This window comes from Podarcis filfolensis, assembly GCF_964270895.1.
Source record: "Podarcis filfolensis genome assembly, chromosome: 8".
Taxonomy (NCBI): Eukaryota; Metazoa; Chordata; class Lepidosauria; order Squamata; family Lacertidae; genus Podarcis; species Podarcis filfolensis.
In genome coordinates, this window is record NC_139611.1 from 1,525,368 (window position 1) to 1,548,165 (window position 22,798).

Genomic DNA, 22,798 nt, shown 5'->3' on the forward strand with positions numbered 1-22,798 from the left:
TTCGCTCCAGCCTATCAGCGGCGACGTGGAGGAGCTCCGCCCCACGCCGCCGCCCCCTTCCCAGCTGGAGCTGCCGGCGGGGGGAGGGCGAGGGGGCTGTCTGCCGCGAACCAATCAGCGGAGACCGCCGGGGTAAGGGGCGTGGCCAAGGCTCTGGCGAGGAGAGGAAGCGTCCGGTGAGCCGGGGCGGGGGGCGCGGGCGGGCGGGCCGGACCCTGGAGCCCCGGGGGGCTGGGAGGGTCGAGGCCGAGACCCCCGGGCGGGAAGGCGGGGCTGCGGCCCACTGGGGGCTCAGAGCCGCAGTCTCGCGGGGTTCCGCCAGTGGGGAACGCTGCGCAACACTGGCCAAGGTGGTGCCAATATTTCCCAAGCGGAGGCTGCCAGCTGCTTTTGGACTCCAGTTCCCATCATCTCTCACTGCTGGTATTGCTAGCTGGGGATGGTGGGAGTTGTAGTCCAGAAATAGCTGGAGCCCCAGGTTTGGGAAACACTCTTCTAGATGATGTCCCACTCCAACTGGCCTCTGCCCCAGCTGATGGCCATGCAGAGGGCACCACCTTTGGCAAAGGCTGCTTGAGCCAGTATGTGCAGCAGCTAGAGCGTTGGTCAGGGTAGGACCTGGGAGACCAAATCCTCACACAGCCATGAAGCCCCTTTGGGCCAGTCACTGTCTCGGCTTAATCTCCCTGGCAAGGTTGCTATGGGGATTCAATGAGGTCATGCGGGTGAAATCTGTGGGGTTGCAATGTGCATACTTATGGAGAACAGGGAGTTGAAAAGGTACATAAGATATAGGGCTCTGCGAGGTGTGGAGGGTTGTATGAAAGGGAGAGTTTGCATAAGTGGGAGGGGGGCTCAGGCTCATGTGCTGGTATGTTAGGCATGAAGGTGTCCCAGTGGGGATGCTTAGGAGCTCCCTTAGGGTCTTCAGCTTAGCATCCTAGAAGACAGTAAGGCAGTAATAGCGATGTTGAGTTGAAAACATTCCACATTTTCCAGCTCTTTATTTTTCTATGAAAATGCTTCCATTTTAAAAGTTTGTTACTAAGAATGTATGGATACCAAGTGCAATAATTCAATACTAGGCTACTTTGGAGTTTTAATTTTTTAATCTATTTGCTAAATGCAAGTAATACGAATGTGCTAAATTAGATTACTCCAATGCATCACAATATCTTCTGATGGAAACAGAAAACTATTCAGTGCAAATTTCCCTAAGTTGTATGGGGGAGGGGGAATTCATTTATTTTATTAACCCACGTAACTAAGTAATAGTCGAGTTAGCAGAAATCCTCCCTGTGCTCGGGGGCAATTGTAATAGGAATTCTTAGAAATAACACAGGCTCTAATGTGGGGGTAGAGCTCTTGGTTCTTAAAAAAAACAACCCTGTGGATGTCTAACTGTGAGCTATGCAGTTGTAATGAGGATTTTAGGAATAACAAGCAACATCCATGGACGGGCTTTTTATTCTGGAGAGCTGAGAGACTGCAGCTGGGGTTGCTTGTAGATTTACAACCTGTGTTGTGTAGGGGGTTGACTTACAGCATGGGTAGGGAAACTAAGGCCCAGGGGCCGGATGCGGCCCAGTCGCCTTCTCAATCCGGCCCATGGATGGTCCAGGAATCAGCGTGGGGCCTGCCTGGTGTTTTTACACGAGTAGAATGTGTGCTTTCATTTAAAATGCAAGGGGTGAGAATACCTTGACATCTTCCCCAACTTTGAGGTGGGAAGGGGGGGTGTTGTCTTTGTTGCCCTGAACCTCAGAGCCATTTGGAAAATGATGAGAAGTATACTTGCTGAGTGCCTCTTAGGTGCAATGTGGCCCCTCCACTCCTCCCAAGCAGAGAAGGTCAGAGGCTGTCCCTAATGCTATCCTTGCTTTTTCTAGGGGAAGGCTGGCAAGTGCAATTGTGGATCCCTGAATAGAAAAACAGGAATGTGGATGCTGGAGACCCTGGTGATTACTAAGGGAAAGCCTGGGAGAAATTCACAGCAGAGCTTTGGGGTCACATAGTATATTATTATATGGTACCACATTAATTTGTAATACTAGCATTTTATTATAAGCAGCAAAGAAAGGAAACATTCTTGTAAATTTAAATAAAGTCTGCAATCCCAGCTGTCAAACAACTGCACAAATAAAAGAAGTTTTATTCTGCTCTTGAAACGCATTGAGTTTTGGGTTCTGGCAAACCCTAAGCGAGAATCTGATCCATAAATGTGCAGCATTGTCAGAAATGCCCCTGTGCATTCCCTTGATATTTGACATCCAATGCATGGATGTCATTGTAGAGAGAGTGCTTGTTGGTCAGGCTCAAGCCTTCACAAGGTATGTGACCCTGTGGAGAAAGCCTAACTGGAATTGATCAGTTACAGATAGGTAGCCGTGTTGGTCTGCCATAGTCAAAACAAAAAAATTTTTTTCCTTCCAGTAGCACCTTAAAGACCAACTAAGTTAGTTCTTGGTATGAGCTTTCGTGTGCATGCACACTTCTTCAGATACACTGAAACAGAAGTTGCCAGATCCTTCTATATAGTGAGAAGGTGGGGAGGGGTATTACTCAGAAGGGTGGTGGGAATGGGTGGTTGGCAGATAGCTGAGATGAGCCTGTTGACGACTCTTAACGACTGCAATAGGTCTTACAGGAAAAAGCAAGGGGTGAGAAGGTAAAAAATGGCTTTGTCATGTATAATGAGATAAGAATCCAATGTCTTTGTTCAGACCAGGTCTCTCCATGGTTTTAAGTTTGGTAATGAGTTGCAATTCAGCAGCTTCTCTTTCCAGTCTATATTGATCAGTACATGCAGAAAACATAACACCATTTCTGCAAATACTGTCGCTGTTATTTTCCATCCATGCAATTGCATCGTAATCACATCACGTTTCCTGCCATCGTCCCACACCTGAAATTCTCACTCCAACTCTCTCTTGGTTGTGACTGCAAGTGTGAACCATCTCTCAGTTTGCTGTAGTCTTCAAAGCTTAACACAGGATGAGCTAATTGGATGAAGGCTAGGAATGAAAGGAAGGTATCGTACTTGTAATGGGGCACCTGGAAGTGAAGGGACAAGACTGGCTCAAGCTTAATAGATGATTGATAAAGTGAGCACTCTGAAATTTGAGGAGGTGGGGGCTGAAGTAGAGGGACATGAGAGGGTATGTGAATGGAGACTGGCCAAGGGTTGCGGGGGATGGTGGGGTGTGTCTTGTTTTTTGTTTTGAAGATCTGTTCTGCAAGATGTCATTGACACAGTAATGGGGCATTAGTGGTGGGTGTATACTGGACCAGCCACACATCATTCCCCCTCCTTGGTTATTCTGGGATGCCTCCTCAGCATTATTGCATTATTGCCGCCTGGAGGGGCCCCTCATTGCAGCATAAAGAGATACAGGGTTTCAGCAGGAAGTTAAACATGGAAACAAAGCTGTAGGTCTGTCCTTAAACTTCTGAAGGCACAAACAGTGTTAAAACTGAGATTGCATATAACCACCCCAACACCCTCATGAGCTGCTGCTTCTGTTTCTTTGGCGCTCGCTCGTAGCCAAGTGAGATTGTCTTCCATAAACACTGTTTTAACAGTGAGCCATCTTGAGCAGCTGGATGGGAGCTGCTGGGCAATAAGGACTAGGTGGGGTGAAATTACTTTGGTCCTGAAATTTATTTGTTCTGATTACTCCTTTTATATCCCATCTTTTTATCCTTACAGCAACCCTGTGAGGTAGGTTAGGCAGAGAGACAGTGAGCTTCATGCCTGAGCTGGGATCTGAATCCTGGTCTCCCAGGTGCTAGTACAACACTTGTGAGCTATGATTCTATGATTCTATGAGCTGGTCTTCCTCAATAACACTCAATGAAGTAATATATATTTTGTCACTGTTGATTTTTTAAAGATCTGAAGTAGCACAGTCCAACTTCCTCTGGACTTAGCAAGGCATCTCCAGCGTTGGGCTTCCCTGTTGGACCAGCCATGATTCACAGCCTCTTCCTGATCAACTCTTCTGGGGACATCTTCCTTGAGAAACACTGGAAAAGTGTGGTTAGCCGCTCGGTTTGTGACTACTTCTTTGAGGCACAGGAAAGAGCCTCAGAGGCAGAAAATGTGCCCCCCGTGATCCCCACCCCTCACCATTATCTCTTGAGTGTCTATCGGCACAAGATCTTCTTTGTGGCAGTGATCCAGACAGAGGTACCCCCGCTTTTTGTCATTGAATTTCTTCATCGGGTTGTGGATACTTTTCAGGTACGTAAAATGGCAACGAGGACTAGAAACTGGTGTAGGATTCTGTGTTTTGTCACAGGGCACCTCTTGATTAGGAACATATGAAGCTGCCTTATACAGAGTCAGACCACTGCTCCATCTAGTTTTCCATGGTCTACACTGCCGGGGCGGGGCGGGGGGCTCAAAACCCTCCAGATGGTGGACTGTTTGTTTGTTTGATAGGTTGTTATTTATTTGTTAAGCTTTCAGACCGCTTTTCAGGAGATGTTTGCAGCTCATGCAGTCTCTTGCCATTGGGCATGGTGACTGGGGAGGATGGAAGTTTGAGTCCATCGACATCTGGAGGGCCACAGGTTGCCTGCCACCAGTCCCACTGACTGGCAGCAGCTCTAAAGGGCTTCTGGAAGGAGTCTTTTGCCACCCCACCTGGAGATGCATTCAGAGCAGGTGCTCCACCACTGAAGAACCACCCTTCTTTCGGGCTCTTGGCCATGCAGACTCCTAGACCACCTCAGAGATGCTCCAGTTCTCTTTCCTAATTTTTTACCCTTCCTTACAGAAAAATGGCTTTCACCTCCTTTCTTACTTTGGGCATGCTCAGACTGCACACCCACCACAATTTTCTAACTACCTGTCAGCACATGAGAACCAGTGATGGAATCTGAGTTGTAATCTGATGAGCTGAGCATCAGGGATGCTTCTCTGCACTCCTTCATTATTTATGTGCCTCATTTTCTCCTCCTCCAGTTACCACTGTAGCTTCCTGGTGACTGTAAGAAAAGGGTCGGGGAAGACGGAGAAGGAGAGTCCACCCTCCCAAATTTGGGAAACTCCAAACCAACTTGGATCACAATCCAGGGTGATGTTCTGAAATGAACAGGGCCAGATGCTTCCTTACTTCTAATAGTTTTATACTTCAATTCTTCCAAGTAACTTGTGGTGACAAGCATGGGTCTCTCCCCCCCCTGCCCTGCCCCTGCCCCCCACCACACAAAATATTCCCACTTTATCCTCACAAGACCCCTGTAGGAGTAAGGTCAGTAAATAGTCACTGGCCCCAAGGTGCCTTGTGAGCCTCATGGCTGGGTGCCATTGAAACGCTTGCCTCCTCGGCCTATTCCAGCATTCTCACCACAATTACAGAGTGCTCTGGTTCACTTCCAGGTGGACCAGCATTGTTCCCCAATTATTTTACTTTACTGTGTTTTTTTAATACTGAAATGCTATTCTTCATTTATACATTTTATAAATCTCAAAGTGGTTCACAGTATACATAAAATCAATAAATAACACCAGTTAAAACATCAACAAGCCATATACAGTACTTTTCAACAGCAGCAGCAACCAAGAGAGCAAAATTCTGTCTGAATTCCAGTTGCTGGAAACCACAGTGAGTGAGACTGAATCATAGAATCATAGAGTTGGAAGAGACCACAAGGGCCATCGAGTCCAACCCCCTGCCAAGCAGGAAACACCATCAGAGCACTCCTGACATATGGTTGTCAAGCCTCTGCTTAAAGACCTCCAAAGAAGGAGACTCCACCACACTCCTTGGCAGCAAATTCCACTGTCGAACAGCTCTTACTGTCAGGAAGTTCTTCCTAATGTTTAGGTGGAATCTTCTTTCTTGTAGTTTGGATCCATTGCTCCGTGTCCGCTTCTCTGGAGCAGCAGAAAACAACCTTTCTCCCTCCTCTATGTGACATCCTTTTATATATTTGAACATGGCTATCATATCACCCCTTAACCCCCTCTTCTCCAGGCTAAACATGCCCAGCTCCCTTAGCCGTTCCTCATAAGGCATCGTTTCCAGGCCTTTGACCATTTTGGTTGCCCTCCTCTGGACACGTTCCAGTTTGTCAGTGTCCTTCTTGAACTGTGGTGCCCAGAACTGGACACAGTACTCCAGGTGAGGTCTGACCAGAGCAGAATACAGTGGCACTATTACTTCCCTTGATCTAGATGCTATACTCCTATTGATGCAGCCCAGAATTGCATTGGCTTTTTTAGCTGCCGCGTCACACTGTTGGCTCATGTCAAGTTTGTGGTCAACCAAGACTCCTAGATCCTTTTCACATGTACTGCTCTCAAGCCAGGTGTCACCCATCTTGTATTTGTGCCTCTCATTTTGTGCTCTTGTGCTCGAGTGCTGCTTTTGGGTTTCCCACAGACCTTTGGTTGTCCACAGGTTTTTGGACTAGATGGGCCATTGGCCTGATCCAGCAGGTTCTTAAAATGTTCTTAAAGGAGTTCTATACCAATAGTCAAGGAATCCCAGAAAGGTCTTCAGTTGTCTGCAAAAGGCCTCCATTGTCTATGCTCACCTGGTCTCTATAGGGAGCTTGTTCCACAAAATGGGCTCCCCAATGGAAAAGGCCCTCCTTTGAACCCATGCCAAATGGACTTTGGTATGGGTAGCAGTGCCCCCCCATAGATTGCGGTCACCTGCATGGACTGTGGATGGAAAAGGCTGACCTAACCTAGTCCCAAGCGGTCCCATTCGTTCCTTGTGATCTTGTCAAGAGAACATCTCCCAGGATTGTATCCCATGGGCCAGGACTCTCCATCTCTCACTCTGCTGCTCCCAGTGATACCTCAAAACTCCTGCTTGAAGTGGATTCCTCACCTTGCTACACAGGAAAACCACCTCTGGCTTTTCTTTTCATGGGGAATAAGCGGAGCTCTCCCTCTTTGGCCCGTTTCAGCAGACACCCTGAGGAGGCTTGTTAACCTTGTTTCCACACACAGGATTATTTTGGAGTCTGCTCCGAGATTGTCATCAAGGACAATGTCGTGGTGGTCTATGAGGTGCTGGAGGAGATGCTGGACAATGGATTCCCATTGGCTACTGAGTCCAACATTCTGAAGGAGCTGATCAAGCCCCCGACCATCCTACGGACAGTTGTCAACACCATTACAGGTCTGTGATTTTGTTGTCTCCAAATAACCTATTTATTGAGCGTTCACACTGATTTGTTCGCAGGGAGATTGGATGGCGTTAACTGATAGCACGCATTCTCATTTGTTGGTGGGGTGGTTAGATGATGATGCAGTGCAGCGAGAGTTGTCTCACACTTTTCACTGGATTTTCCCATCCCTGGTAGTGGGCGAGGGCTGAGCCTTAACAGGTGAACTAGTGGAGAACTGGTGTAAGAGCTTTAAAGTAAAAAGGTTTCACAGCTGCATTTTGCAACTGGAAGTTTGTCCCCACTGAGACAAGTAGGATTTGCTTGCAAGTAAATTTTATGTAGGGTTGCATCAATGAGAGATGCATTTGATGAGAGATGCATCAGACTCTGGTGGTGTTCATAACTTCCTGAAGAATCTTCACTGCATGTGCCAGATGGATCCCATGACTTACTGTTTTCACTGGGGAAGCCCATGTGGCATTGTGGACCTCCTCTTGACAAAGAGCACAGCCAGGTTTATCCTCCTGAACAGCTGGAATGAATGGAAGAGGTAGCTCTTTCAGCTCAGTTCAGATGATGTCAAGAAGACTGTCACGAACAAGTCTGACAACTGAATGGTTCTGAGACACTATTCTGCATGTTGACAACCTGACAACTGACCCATATTCAGTTCAACAACTGTTCTCCATATTTGGCTTTGACCTCTTTCTACTTCTAATTTTTGTCAATAGGTTTTCTCACACTGCAATACAGGACAGTGAGCTGATTGTCTGCACTGAAGGCAGGGAACCTATGGCTCTCTAGATAACATTGGGCTCCAACTCTTATCAGCCTCAGCTCACATGGTCTGTGGTCAGGAATGAGGAGATTTGGAGCCTTAACAACATCTAGAGGGCTTCCCATTCCTGGTTTGCATGCAGATTGTATATCCCCACAGCTCCTACCTTCAGATAGTCTCATTTGGTCATCAGTGGCTGTGTTTGGATGATCAAATCTTGGCTTAATATGCCAAGTTATGAGCCAGCGTTGTTCCTGCACATGCAGCTGCTTTGCTGTTCCCTTCATAGGATGGGGAAATGAGCCAGGAAGCCACAGTTTAAAAATAGCTTCTCATTATGTACCAACCAGGAAACTATGATTAATGGCTTCTCAGCAAGCCAGAATATGGAGAGACAGCCTAAAGTTGGTTGGCTTGGAAGCAGTTAACCATAGTTTGTTGGTTTGAATGTAAGGAGAAGCTATGGTTAACTGTTGCATGTACCCATTGTAGCTTTGGGGACCTAAACAAAGCTTTCTTGAAAAAGCAACTTCTCCCATTCATCCTAGATCTCTGTGAGGATGAAGGTAGCCAAGAGGTTATGCCTCAGTTTGAGAATAATGCTCTCAGAGCTAACGGTGATGGGATCTGTTTTGCCAATGTGGAGAAGATTTTTATTTTTATTTAATTTTATTTTATTTATAACTTGTTCTGAACCACAAATGAACAGTCAGAATCTCAGCAGGGATCTTGCCCTCCCATGTTCCCACACTGTAAGATTTATACACAGTTTCAGTGTGCATAAGACAATGTTCATGCATATGACTTCTCCTACTGTACCAGAAGTTGTCCCTGGAGGGTGAATGCCTGACAGACCTGCAAGAACATATGCCAAGAAGATTTTTCAAGAAGACACAAATACCCCCAAGTTTGGTGCATTCCTTGCCATAAAAATGTGAGCAAATTTATGTGTGAGTAGCTCTCATTAACCTCAGTGAGACTTAGCTGCTTCCTTTGGGCTGTGGGATATTTTGCTGCAAGAGTTGCAAACTTCCATATGCATACAGCTTCTGCCCTATGAATCTGGTATACAGAAGAAAAATATTTTGGCTCTTCCTGGTGGGAACTCCTTGCACTAAATGCAATCTGAAAATACTGCCGTTTCTGAGAGAGAGAGCAGTGTTTTGCTGTGGTACAAGAGAATGAGAAATTAGGAAATGGGTTTGGCTGTCCACTTGTCTACTGCCATCTCTTTTAACCTTTTCAGGAAGCACCAATGTGGGAGAGCAGCTCCCCACAGGACAGCTGTCTGTTGTTCCTTGGCGAAGAACCGGTGTGAAGTACACCAACAACGAGGCCTATTTTGATGTGATTGAGGAGATAGATGCCATCATTGACAAATCAGGTACATAGATCTGTATTCACATGGCATCACCTCTAGGCAGCAGTGTCCTTGCCTCAATGAACAGAAGCAGCAGCATTTGGGGCCAAAGGAAGACACATTTCAATGCATTCCCCTCCTCTTGTTCATTTCATTTCCCTCGTCAGTGATGGTGTTTGCATGCTTCTTTTCAGATGTAACTTACAAAGTGATCTACCATTTTGAAAAGTCTTGACTACTGTTAACCATAATCAGTGTCCAAAGTGATTTCCCCGGGTTTCCTGGCCTCCTTTGTGACCCACTTGGGTTTTATTTCCCATGGCAGGTTCCACGATTACGGCTGAAATCCAAGGGGTGATTGATGCTTGCGTGAAATTAACTGGGATGCCAGACCTTACCCTCTCCTTTATGGTAAAGTTTGAGAGGAAGGACCTCTTGCTTGCTTTTTTCATGCTCTGAGTAGACCTACTTGAATTAAGGATCATCACAAGCTTATGGTACCCTCCGTATGTCCTTTCTGTTGTGCCTTCATGATTATTTGCACCCATGATGTTGATGGGGCAGTTATAGGCTATCCCACTTGCTATACTGCTTGTGCCTGCAAAACTTTTGGGGCAGACACCCTGCTTCATTTCCAATCCATGCATGTCTTGTAACTTTCTGCTGAAATCTTGTATTTTTTTATACTGTAAATATTCTGTTTGTTTTTTGTCCTTCTTTTATTGCGCTATAGTGCAATAATGGCCCACCAGGCAGCAGTGATGTGGTCGCATTGGGCAAAGATTGCAGAACAAATGAAGTGGAATGGCGTGGGTGGGTGGTCCATTAATCCCAATGGTTCCAGTTTAATTGGATACAACTCTGTGCTGCTCTTCCGTATAAAAATGTCAGGGTGGCATATGTAATATAGTAAAAAAGCAGGAGGAGCCAAGCAGGAAAATTGCTGTCTACAGCGATGCTTAGGCAAGTTTTAAAATTATTTGCCTAGCAACAGTACAGCATCAAAGTCAGCACCAGGCAAGCACCCCTAGGGAAGGCATTCCATATCTGGCTATATGGAGCCTCACAACAGAGAAAGACCTTTTTCCTGCTCTCTCTCTGCCTCGCTTCAGATGTCAGGGAAGCCTGGAAGATGGCCATCAAGCCCGATGGGGCTTGTGTGATCCTTCATCACTTGACTGTTGAGGTCCAGGCATTCAAGTGGGGCTTGTCCTGCAGACCCGCCAAGGTTCCCTGGGGGGAAGATGCCAGAGGAACTGGCTGGTGTGGGTGGAAGGCACTGCAGAATGTTGTGATGGGAAGGAGGGTTTAAACTAGGGGTGGGGGACACTTTTTCAGCTGAAGGGCATATTTCCTTCTGGGCAAACCCTTGGGGGCCACATGACAGTGGTGCATGGAGACAGAGGCAAAAGCAAGCAGAGCAACAAACCTTTGTCTAGTAGGCTAGTTTCTACACATGCTCATCTCTCCTCCATCCAGACAAGCAAGAGTCACTACCAAAGTTCAAGGACACCTATCCAAGCGAAAGCACCCAAGGAGGGTCCAATGCCTGGCCGGGGAGGGTGTGTGACCTGGGGAGAGTCCCAAGGGCCCAGCCCTCAATTAGACCTCTGAAATGGGTATTGGGAATACATCAGGAACTGTGGGGAAGAGACAGGCAGCAGAAAAGACAACCCACTGATTTCAGGAGAGAGAACAGTCTGGTTAGAAATCTCTGCTGTCTATATCTTGCTTGCATTAGAATCCCAGGTTGCTGGATGACGTCAGCTTCCACCCATGTGTGCGTTTTAAGCGTTGGGAATCAGAACGAATCCTCTCCTTCATTCCTCCAGATGGGAACTTCCGTCTGCTGTCATATCATGTCAGCGCTCAGAAGTAAGGAGCGGGGTTGGGAGCAATCATTGGCTTCCAAGGTCCAGGATCTTTCCCTAAACACTTGGTTTGAAAAGGAATCCCTCGTGGTGACATTGTGCCTCTCCCCCACCCAGGGGAACTGCCACCCTCTTATTGGCTCCATTGCCTTTTTGATTTGATTTTTATTTCTCTTCTCTTCATTGCCCACCCTTCATCATCAAGTCCCAGGGCGGGTTACAACAACTTAAAATTCTGAATTAAAAACAGAACATACTACATTCACAAGAATACGGTATGTCCTGAAAACACACATCTCAAGCGTCTAAGGGTAAAGAGGTATGTCTCCAGCATTTGCCGAAAGCTACATAGCAAAGAAGCCAGTCTGTAAGGAAGGAGGCAAGGTTTTAAATATATATATATATATATATATATATATATATATATATATACTTGAGGCCTGAGTCATTTAGGGTTTTAAACATGAACATGAGCACCTTGAATTGGGCCCAGAAACAGATCAGCAACTGTGGGGCATGAAGTCAACCTTGGCTTGGAAGGTGCCACAAGGAACCTGCAACGAAATGTTACAGCATGGTGTATTGCTGTTCAGGATACTCTGCTTTGTTCTTCATCCCCAGCAGTCAGTCCGTATTCAGTGGTCACTGCAGACACTCAGTCCCGGAGGTTTCTGTTTTTGCTCCATAAGCAGTGACATCCCTGAATGCTGGAAATAGAGGGAGTGATGAAACGGGATATTGCAGACCCTTTGCTAAAACTGAGCACAGAAAGAGCAGAATTAAGACAAAGGAGCAGCTCCTTTGTCCTGGATCAGTGGGAAGACTAGATGCTAGGGGTGTGCACAGATGGACCCCACCTCCCTCCCAGTGACCTTCAGAAGTGCCATTTGCCATAGTCAGACTGGCTCTTGAAAAATCAAGATGACAAAGCTAATCTGCTCTATAGTAGAGCTGAAACAAAACCTTACACAAACTAAAAATGTTGCCATTGCCATTCAGTGTTGAGAGTTGCTTTTGGGATGTAACAGTACTCATGGATTTTAAGGTGATGATGCTTAGGGACTGACTGACTGACTGACTGACTGACTGACTGACTAAAATCTATAAATCTGAAAGTAGTTGTCATCGGCAATGCTGACAATGTAAATTCAAAGTTTTGCAAGCCAAATTTAAAAAGGAAAAAAGCACTTGGGAGCCACCATCCCTCCTCCAAATTTGTTTCAGATCTACAGTGCATCTTTGGCTCCACAAAAATCCTTGTCCTCCTACACAGGACCAGGCAGGTTAGGGCAGCTTTCTCCAACCTGGTGCCCTGCTCCAGATGCTTTTAATTGCAATTCCCATCATCGTTGGCCAGCACAGTGGGGCGGTGGCGGCGGGGGGGGGAGGTGGCAGTTTGGACCACAGTGCCAAAACGTGACTCCCCTACTAGCTAGGCTTGATGAGAGTTGTTTTCCAAAACATATGGAGCAGGACACCAGGTTGGGGGGAGCTGGTTTTTACTGCTGCTGCTGCAATGGTGTTCCTCTGTTCCAGCTTGGTGTCCATCCCTGTTTATGTGAAGCACAACATCAGTTTCCGGGACAGCAACTCCTTGGGCCGCTTTGAGATCACCGTGGGTCCCAAGCAGACAATGGGGAAGAGCGTGGAGGGGGTGATGGTCACCAGCCAGATGCCCAAAGGAGTCTTAAACATGACCCTCACACCTTCGCAGGGGGCGCACACATTTGATCCTGTCACAAAGGTGAGAAGGGAGGTGGGACTGGGGCAGCAAAGTCTGGGTCTTGAACAATTTCTCTCGTCTTCCAGGAAGAGAGGAGATGAGAGCCCCTTGACCCATTTAGATGCTTTTCAGCATCTTTTCAAAGTAGGGCAATTAGAGTGGCATAATTTCTGCATGCAGTTCTCCAGCCAAATAATGTGTACAGAAATATATACTAAACTGTGCATAAAAACACGTGTATTAGTGAAAACAACGTACAATAATGCATTATATTACAGGAAATTGCTTGTGAAATTGTGTATATTACTAAAAATAGTATACCAAAATGTGTTCACTAGGAGAAATTAGCACTAAAATGCTGGTGAATTTTCAGGAGGATTAAAAAATAATAATCCACAAGTTGCTACAGAAATTTGGAGTACAGATATTATGACTGAAAAAATGAGAACTTGCCACACAATGTTCTTTCTTTCTTTGGCGATCACTTATAGCAGAGTAAGATGGTCTTCCACAAACAGAGTTTTAGCAATGAGTCCGTAAGTGACTGTGGAGGCCAATTCTGGATCCACCCATCCTTCCACAGTGGGGACATTGGTTTCCGGGTGGGAGTTGATCATGGTGTGGATTTGCCAAGCGGGCCATCTTCTTAGCACGTTTCTCCCTTGCATCCTGAGTTCGAGTGTCTTCAAAGCCAAGACACTCGAAGACAGGCCACACAATGTGCATATGCACTGATATATTAAAACCAAGTTAAAAACAATTTGCAGTCACCAAGGCAGTCAAGTGAGTAGAGTGGAACTGGAGATGGCAGCAATAGGAATGACCAGTTTGCTTTAAGAGAGGAAAGGTCTTGGTCAGCCCACTAGAGGTGTCCAGTGAGCAAACCATGAATTCCCCAGGGAGGGCACCACTGCTTAGAAGCCCCTGTTCTGTTTCCTCCCTTTGCCCTCCCCACCCTCTGATTCCAAAGGCAGCAGCACCCTGGGAAGGGTGTCTTGGATGATTAACTAAAGCTTCCTATCCACACTTAGGTCCTCTGAATAGAGCAAGAACTTGCTTCTGAATCAGCACACGAGGGTTGAGATGTAAACTCAAATTAATTCACAGTGCATTAGCTGCAGATTGGTCTGTATGTCTGAGGTCAAGGCAGAGGCATATTCTGATACCCTTCCTTCCTGTGTGTCAGCACTGCAAGTCCTACACTTTCCAGGCCCCAAACCTTATTTTATTTATTCATTTATTACCTTTATATCGTAACTTCCCTCCAAGGAACTCAAGGTGATACACTTTTTTTCTCCTCCCCGTTTTATCTTCACAACAACCTTGTGAGGTAGGTTAGGCTGAGAGTGAGCAACTGTCCCCAGGTCACCCAGCGAGCTTCCTGGCCGAGTGGGGATTTGAACCCTGGTCTCTCCCAGGTCCTAGTCCAACCCTCCAGCCACGACATCACACTGGCTTTCAACCTTCCTCTGTCTTACTGACTCCAAGCTCTGTGGTTGCCTGTCTTCTCTTTCTCCTGTGAAGCTGCTGTCTTGGGATGTGGGGAAGATCAACCCCCAAAAGCTGCCCAATCTGAAGGGGACCATGAGCCTCCAGGCAGGAGCCTCCAAGCCTGACGAGAACCCCACCATCAACCTGCAGTTCAAAATCCAGCAGCTGGCCATTTCCGGTATGTGGGCAGAGAGTTCAGTGACACTCCGCTTTTTTGAACTTACTTCCTTTTGAAACATTTCTCTCTCAGTTGACCCAATTAGGATAAAGCAAAGCAGACGACAGCAGAGGATGGTGGGCCTGCAAGGCAATTTAACAGCCTGTTGCTGACGCAAAAGCCACCCTTATTCCATCTTAATGGTTGCTTTGAGCTGCCTTGAAAAGCTCCCACTCTGTTGGGCAAATAGGTGGGGGGATTAGTGTTTTAATGAATGCCCAGTGTCCCCTTTTCCAGTTTCTTAAAAGAGACACCTGACCAAAGCAGGTAGGTCTTCCTAGGCCAAACGTTCTCTATCCTGGACGCCATCCTTGAGAATCCCCTTTCTTCTGTCATGCCCTATCAGTCTGGTGCCTGCAGGAGCTCACGCATCCAGGCCGGTCAGCTGGCTCAGCGGCACGGAGCGTGCCCAGTGAGTGACTTGCTACAAGAAGGTTGGGAGTGAACGGAGGCCTCTTCAGCCTCTGCCTTCCGTCCTGCCTCTTCTGGCTCCACGTCCTTTGGGGAAGCAGTGTCCTTAAAGGGGCAGCCTCTGGCCTGAAGATGGTCACTTCTCCTAGGCGCTGTGGCCTCCTGCCTCCTGTGGTCCCTGGTCAGGTCATTTGGGAGGGGCAGGCACTTGGTTCCTCGAACTCAGGTGAGGCATCTTGGCTCTGGTTCCCTGACCCCTGGTGTTGTGGGAGCTGGGCTCAGAGATTCCCTTACTACCTGTGTCAAGCTTGGAGCCAGGAACCTGATCTGGCTCCTTAACCGAAGGCTGTAGCCTCTAACTTGGTATCCTGGTCGTTGCTGAACTCTGTTCTGGGGCACTTAGCCACTCACCTAACATTTATTAGTTTATTAAACTTCTTAATGACATTATCTTGCCCAAGGCAACCCAAAGCGACTTAACAACCCACTCACCCACCCCACAGAGATACACTAAAACCAGGGGAGGGGATACATTAAAAACATCCCACCCCCTTCTAAAAGGCCACAGATAGTTAAAGGCCGAAATCCTGGTTACAGAGGATTTTTTTTTTGCCTGGTGCCTAAAGACAGGGATGTACAAAGCAGCAATCTTACTGCTACAGGGGGACATGTGAAAGAAACTATATGGCTCAGTGGACTGCAGCAGACAATTAGTCCCCTCCTTTGCTCCTTCCCATCTCTAGCATAATAGGTTTCATGAAGATTAAACAGTTCTGTGCATATGTGCTTAACAGTCTCAACATCCTAAGGGGCTAAGAGGAGCCCACTGGATCAGGCCACACTCTGATCTCACGGTGGCCAACCAGATGCCCTGCGAAGTGCGCAAGCCGGCCCTGAGTACAAGAGCACTCTCCTCACCTGTGGTTCCCAGAAATGGGCACTCGGGTCTTCTGCCTCCGTCAGTGGAGGCAGAACAGAGCCGCCATGTCTGGTCTTCCCCAGTTGCTCTCCCCCAACCTCTCTCCTTACCTTTTCTGCCCTCCTAGGTTTGAAAGTGAATCGCCTGGACATGTACGGAGAGAAATACAAGCCTTTCAAAGGGATCAAATACATGACCAAAGCTGGGAAGTTCCAAGTGAGAACCTAACGGTGGCCCTGCCCGCAAAAAGGCTTGCGTGTGCCCTGACTTTCAGTCCGACTGTGTCCCACCTCCCAGAGCTGCTCCTTGCTATGGCCCACCTGGAGTAGGTCAAGGCAGGTATCTCTTCCCACCCCCCACCCCCGCCAGCTGGGCAAACCTAGCAATTACACCTGGATCTTAAATTGTGAAGCTCTTGGGTGGGATTGAAGAGCAAACGGGAAACTGTGAACCATCTTCCTGGCTTACCAGCGAATGTTTCAGCTCATGAAAATCCTGCCCCTTCTCCCTATTTTTTGGCTGGCATTTGCTTAGTTATTTGCTGTCTGGCGTTCCGGTAGCATCTGAAGACAGGAGGAGACGTCTTTAGAGGTTGAGGGGTTTGATCCTGAAGATGATCCTCCTCTTTTGCATCTGGGACTCTTCTTGTTTGTTTCAAAGACTGCCTAGGAAAGAACTCCCCACCCCGTTAATCCTTGACAAAGAGCTGGCTGAAGAGGACTGGACAGGGGAACAGGATGCTCTCCTCATTTCCTCCTGTCCCGTTTTAAATGTATTGCTTGGGGAAGAGGTTGGAAAGAGCTAATAGTCTTGCGGGGCCTGAAGGTCACGTGGAAGAGGCACTTGAGCTCCTTGCAGATCTGCCAAGGGCCAGTCCAACACTCATCTGTCTCGAATGGCTTTTTGCAGATTTCTTGGTCATGCTTTGAAAACCACAAAGCTTGTTCATCCAGAGATAGCAGTGGGACACAAAATGCAACTGTGTTCAGGGCTGCTGCTGCTGCTGTACCATCTTTCGCTGTCCAAAAAATCCCCGTTATTTTCTTTGCTGAAGGGTTGTAGTGGGAGGGGAGGCTGTGTCCCCTGCATCCTTCGTCTTGCTAAGGCAACCCCTTCACCAACCTGGCTGACCTCCAGGCACTTTGGACCACCCTGGGGCTGATGAGAGCTGTAGTCCCAAACATCTGGAGGGCACCAAGACAGTGAAGGCTGGATTCAGGGAGTGGAGCGGTGGCAGGAGCCTGGGGCTTTGCGGGGGCTGCTTTGTGGCTCCTCTTCCTGCATGCAGTGGTGTGTTGCTCTCCTGGCTGTCCTCTCTCTTATGCATATCGCTCCTATGCAAGTAGATTATAGTTGTGTGCATACCGGTCAGAGCTTACATCAATTTTCACGCTTGTTTGTTTTATAAAACGCAGCAAAGCCAGGTTGTTTCCTTTTTGACACAGCAAACCATCTTCCGAATGTCCCCATTGTTGAGAACTCTAAAAGCACAGCATACAGCTGTGAGCCACATGGGGAGAATCCACGAGGCTGGTTAGTTACTGTGCCAAAACAATCCTTGCCTGCTGGACTTCACGATTGAAGTGCCCATTTTTTAAAAAAATAATAATTATTAAAATGACAGTGTACCTTGGATCGCTTTTTCAGGACTCTGGTGGGTCAGAATCTCAGAAGACCCTTTCGCCCGTCAGATACCTGCCACTCTCTGAGTGCGAAGAAGACAGAATGAGGTGCATCCCCTTGTAGCAGTGGAGGTTTTCTCTTAAAGAAACTTCCTCCACCCTCAATGATCACCTTCCTACAGTAAGACACCATATGTAATCACCAGCCCATTGAATTGCAGCCACTAGCAGATTGCAAGGTGGTGCCATTTTTAGCAGAGTGTTGTAATGTGGTAATCTGTCTGCATGATTCTGCACCAGCTGTCATTTCCAAACACTTTTGAATGATAATTCCATGTGTAGATCTGATCCAAATGTGACTTAAAGTCACTGGCCAGATCTGCTTTCTCCAGGGAGGGGTGCAGCTGACACACCTGCTGAAACTGGGCCAAAGCACTCCTTGCCACCTGAAGATCTGGAAGAAGCTCCAGATCTGAGAGCACCTACAAAACTTGAATTGGGTCCTTCAGAGGGAGCACAAGCCCACCAGGAACAGGTCTGCCCTTCTGTTCTTGCCCCAGCATTTCCACAGACCTCAGCTTCCCATGCGAAGGGCAGTCCACATCCAGACAGGCTGCAGGGCCAGCCCTCTGTCCTCAGCCCCAAGACTCCTGAAGTTTTTCCTACATGTTAAGAGTGGACATCTGCAAAGAAAAGTCTACATGTATAGACTTCCAAACACATTAGACTTTCTGTGTGTTCTGGAATCCTGCCTAGATGTGAACATGGGGAGGCTTTCCTTTGGAAATGCCTAATTTGTGGGTGTTGTGGAGGAGGCCAGTGTTGGGGTGTGGCTTTGGCAGTGTGTGTGTGCAACCTTGACTGCAGCCCTTTTCTACCTACAATTTCCACCCCCCACCCCTACAGTCCTTGTGTGAAAGGAACTCTGGTCTCTGATATTTCCATTTAAAAGTGCATAAAAGTAGTGAACTATTTAAAAACAACAAAATCTCAATAAAACCAGATGAACTCTGGCATAAAGACAGATCTCCAGCAAGGGTGGGCAGACTTCAGGCTTGTGTGATCTGCTTTGTTGTGTGTTTTATTTATACTGTAGCCTCAAGATCTGTCAACTGGAGCCAAGTACGAAAGACATACACTTAGATGTAAAAGAATTATGAGCCCAGGACTTCATTTTGAGTCTTGGAACCATGGATGAAGCGGTCAGGGATTACGTGAGGTAGAAGGTCTGTTCCTATTTCAGCACTTGGTGCAGGCAAGAAATCAGAGTTGGTGTCAAGAGAGCATTCCATGAAGACAACGGAACAGAGCCTTTCCCTCTTGCTTCAAAGGACATGTGGTCTTGTAGAAGCCTCCCAGGACAATCTTAGAAATTCAGGCAGATTTAAGCAGGAGAAAGGAGTCCTTTAGGGTCCTAAAGCACCGTATTTGGGAGGATGATATTCAGTGCATGCTGTCATTAACAATGGAATTGGATATGCACAGCGGGGCTGAAGCCCACCACACCCATGTGAGTGTGTGTAAAGGAAAGAAAAGCTTAGGTGTGGTTTTGGCACATGTGAGAAGTGCACTCTCCTCTTTCTGTGGGAGGGAGAGATGTGCTTCCTTCCCATGCTCAGTGGGTGGAGCTGCAGCTCCAGGAATGGTGATTCTGTGCCCTTGGATAGTTATTCCCCTTCTGCAAACCAGTGGGCCTTCTCAGGTGGGAGCCAAGAGGAAGGCCTAGTTTGGGTGGGTGATGTTTGGCACCATTTAAGGACAGGAGAGCAAGAGGTGCACAGATCTGGCCCGTCAGGTACAACAAGGAGGAAATCCTGCACCTGAGACCATGCTCTTCCGCAGCTCCTCCCATTGATGGCAATATCTTGCTTCATTTCAAGGGAGCAGGCGCAGCACTTCTGCATATGTTGTGCTCTAGGTTAGCTGATGGCAGGGTTGCAGGATGTCCCGATGGAGGGCTTCCCAAGGGGCACCTGCGATGGCCGCAATAGGATGATGGACTAGGCAGGAGCAGCAGAAGCTGCTCTTCTACCCTCAGACCAGCATTCTCTCTAGCCCACTATTAAGGAAGGGCCAGAGCTCAGTAAGAGAGCATCTGCTTTGTGTGCAGAAGGTCCCAGGTTAAGTCCCCACCAGGTCGGGGTGAGAACACCCCCTCTCTGAAATGGTTGGGAACTGTTGCCAGTCAGTGCAGACGGTACTGAGTGAGATGGACCAGTGGATTCATTTGACTACATTGGCTGGCCAGCAGCTCTCCCAAGTTTTCAGGCAGGGTCTCCCAGTCCTTGCTGGAGATGTCAGAAGTTGAATTTGAGACCTTCTGCATGAAAAGCATGTGCCCTACACATTCCTGCCTGCAGATCTCTGGCACTTCTGTCTGATCGAACAGGTGTCTCTCAAGTGCTTGTGCCTAATGGGAATGTCTCCTTGAACTTGGAAGGGTCAAGAGGTGTGTGTAGAAACCTCTGACTTTGCATGGCTCAGATATAGCCTCCTGCATAAGACTAAGAGTCATGTCCGTTGAGCTGCTCGCCTGCATCTCTGGCGGTGCCCGTCTTTGGCAGGTAGCCCCTGCCAGGTTGCCTATGAGAGAATTGTGCTGGAAAAGATTCCACGCCTCTGCTCTAACCACTCACCGTGCTGGTTTTAATGTAATACGCATGCACCCAGCGCGTGTGCCAATCCACTTGATGCACTGTTACCCCACTCTTCCAAACCAGTATGTTTACTGAGGAGGAATTGTGGTGGACTAGATGTTGACTGCTGACACTCCTGTCTGCTGACACTCCTGTCAGCAGAGATAATCATGTACGGGCTCACTAGCAGTACATGTGGAAAGGATCAGCAGAAGAATCAGCAGAAGTTTAGTGTCCAGATCAAAGGAAGTTATAGTCCCACTCTATTCTGCATTGGTCAGACCACACCTGGAATACTGGGTCCAGTTCTGGGCACCACAGTTTAAGAAGGATGTTGACAAGCTGGAAGGCGTGCAGAGGAGGGTGACCAAGATGATCAAGGGTCTGGAAACCAAACCTTATGAGGAATGGTTGAAGGAGGTGGGTATGTTTAGCCTGGAGAAGAGGAGACTGGGAGGAGATATGAGAGCCATCTTCAAATATCGCAAGGGTTGTCACATGGAAGATGGAGCAAGCTTGTTTTCACCTGCTCTAGAAGCAATGGCTTCATGTTACAAGAAAGGAGATTACGACTAAACATCAGGAGAAATTTTCTGACGGTAAGAGCAGTTTGGCAGTGGAACAGACTCCCTGGGGAGGTGGTGGCCTCTCCTTCCTTGGAGGTTTTTTAGCAGAGATTGGGTGGCCATCTGTCAGGGATGCTTTAGCTGGGATTCCTGCATCGCAGGGGGTTGGACTGGATGAATCTTGGGGTCCCTTCCAATTCTACAATTCTGTGATTCTGTTCTTGCTTTTCTCTCTCTCTTGCTTTCTCTTTAGATTAGCTTGGCTTTTATTGTATTTTATGTGGAAAACTTCCAATAAAAATTGATAAAAACAAAAGAACAAACCAGTATGTTTACTCTGGTAACTTGGAAGCATTCTGTTGATTTTGATCTCTGAGGGCAAGTTCAGCTTGCTCAAAGGCCTGGAATTTGATGTTGCTTCCAAGTTTAATCCCGGGATGACCCAGTTCTGTATCATCATCAGGCCTTCCTGATGAGTTTGCATCCTCTTCAGCTTTTGAGCTTGGAAAGATGAGGCTTGGGCTGGGCTGCCTGCCAGGTGCTGCCACTGCCGCCACACTCCCTTCAGTGCTGGTGTCTCCTGGTGCCCGCTGAAAGCCTGATTCCAGTTGGTGGATCTGATGGTCTTGTTCTGCTCACCTTCAGTCCAGTGGGAATATAGGAAGCTGCCTCCTGTCAAGTTGGCCCATTGAACTAAGTGTTGCTGACACTGACTGGCAGTGACTCTTCAGGGTTTGGGGCAGGGAAATGTTGAGGGCTGAAACTGGGAACCTTCTGTGTTTAAAGTGTGCACTCTGCTACCTCCAAAATAAAACCCTTCCCTCTCAAAATAAAGTAAGATTCCAGCCCTCATGATTCTGAATAAAGGACTGATTTTAAAAGGAGACAAATCCTTATTCCATTGAGCCAGTTGCAAAGTGTGTGCTTTGAGCTATGGCCCTCCGCCAGCAACTTCTGCAAGTGAGCTTCCCTACAAACTGGTGTGCTCCCCACCCAGGGGGGTCAGATTTCACACCCAATTTGTGGTGGTGTTGGTTGACAGCCATCTGTATCAAGAGACAACTGCATATGCCTTGGCAGGGGTGGGAATCAAACCACTGAGAATCACAGCACCTGCTGTAGCTGCTGAGAACAGTAACTTGTGACTGCTGCCTCCTGCCTTGTTTTTGCTGCGTTAGTAGCACCAAAGTGACCTTCCCAGGGTGCCAGCCTGGGCCATGTGAAGGGAGGTCTTTGGCTTCCCAGACGACAAGACCCGCCTCTCGGCCTCACTGGTGGGGTCCAAAGGAAAGCAGAGCAATACATTTGGCACCAGCTGGGCTGCAGGAGTTGCTGAAAGGAGACACCTCTGGTACTACACAAAATCGACAGCCTCTGCCCCCCAGATCTCTGTGGTAGAGATGTGGCCCTTCAGGAATTGCTGGATTACAAGTCGCATCATCCCTGACTATTAGCTATGCTAGGATTGCCATACGTCTGGAATTTCCCGGACATAGCCAGGATCCATCCCTTGGAAACAGCGTCTGGTTGAAAACCACTGAAATGTCCAGGAAAATCTGGACGTATGGCAACCCATGTTGGAAGTGTGGATTTTGGCTAATTTCCTTTAAAACTTCGTATATATTTTTGAGATTTTGCAAAAGAAGCTCAACAACTTTGGCCAAAAATAAAAAAGCCCCCCCCCCCCCGCCGCCCAAAAAATACAACCCTAAGATATGCTGACTGGGGCTGATGGGAGTTGTAGTTCAACATCATCTGGAAGACCATGGCTTATCTATGCCAAGGACACAGCAGAGGGAGCCAAGCAAGCGTCCACATTACTGCCATCATTTGTTCTGTTGTTGGGGCTTCTGGAGAGGGAGAAATGCCCGTCTCATTTCTCTGAGTCAACAAGCCTCCCGCCGAAGGCCTTGTTCACTGCGCTGGAGTGAGGCCTTCATTCCTGAAAGGCTAAATCACCAGAAGGCCAAATCAGCCCTGGCTTGAACTTTGAACAGCAGCAGAGCAGAAAGACCTTGTGAAGTTGGGAGGAGGAAAGCCTGGAATTCCCAACCCTGATACCTCAATACAGAT

The 22,798-nt window shown here is 47.7% G+C and overlaps 1 protein-coding gene across 3 annotated transcripts; it reads left to right on the forward strand.

The window, feature by feature from the left end:
* Positions 1-26: 26 nt before the first annotated feature.
* Positions 27-21,048, forward strand: AP3M2 (adaptor related protein complex 3 subunit mu 2). Of its 3 annotated transcripts, XM_083629545.1 has the most exons (10): positions 92-176; positions 1,890-1,958; positions 3,894-4,243; positions 6,971-7,142; positions 9,156-9,293; positions 9,595-9,680; positions 11,011-11,144; positions 12,677-12,884; positions 14,388-14,532; positions 16,029-21,048. In XM_083629545.1, exons 3-10 carry the CDS (start codon positions 3,971-3,973, stop codon positions 16,127-16,129), a joined length of 1,257 nt encoding a protein of 418 aa, XP_083485671.1. In that variant the 5' UTR covers positions 92-176; positions 1,890-1,958; positions 3,894-3,970; the 3' UTR covers positions 16,130-21,048. The 3 variants fall into 3 exon arrangements, with proteins under 3 accessions (XP_083485672.1, XP_083485671.1, XP_083485673.1); XM_083629546.1 differs by lacking the exon at positions 1,890-1,958 and having other exon boundaries at positions 27-176; XM_083629547.1 differs by lacking the exons at positions 92-176; positions 1,890-1,958 and adding an exon at positions 2,009-2,029.
* Positions 21,049-22,798: the final 1,750 nt, after the last annotated feature.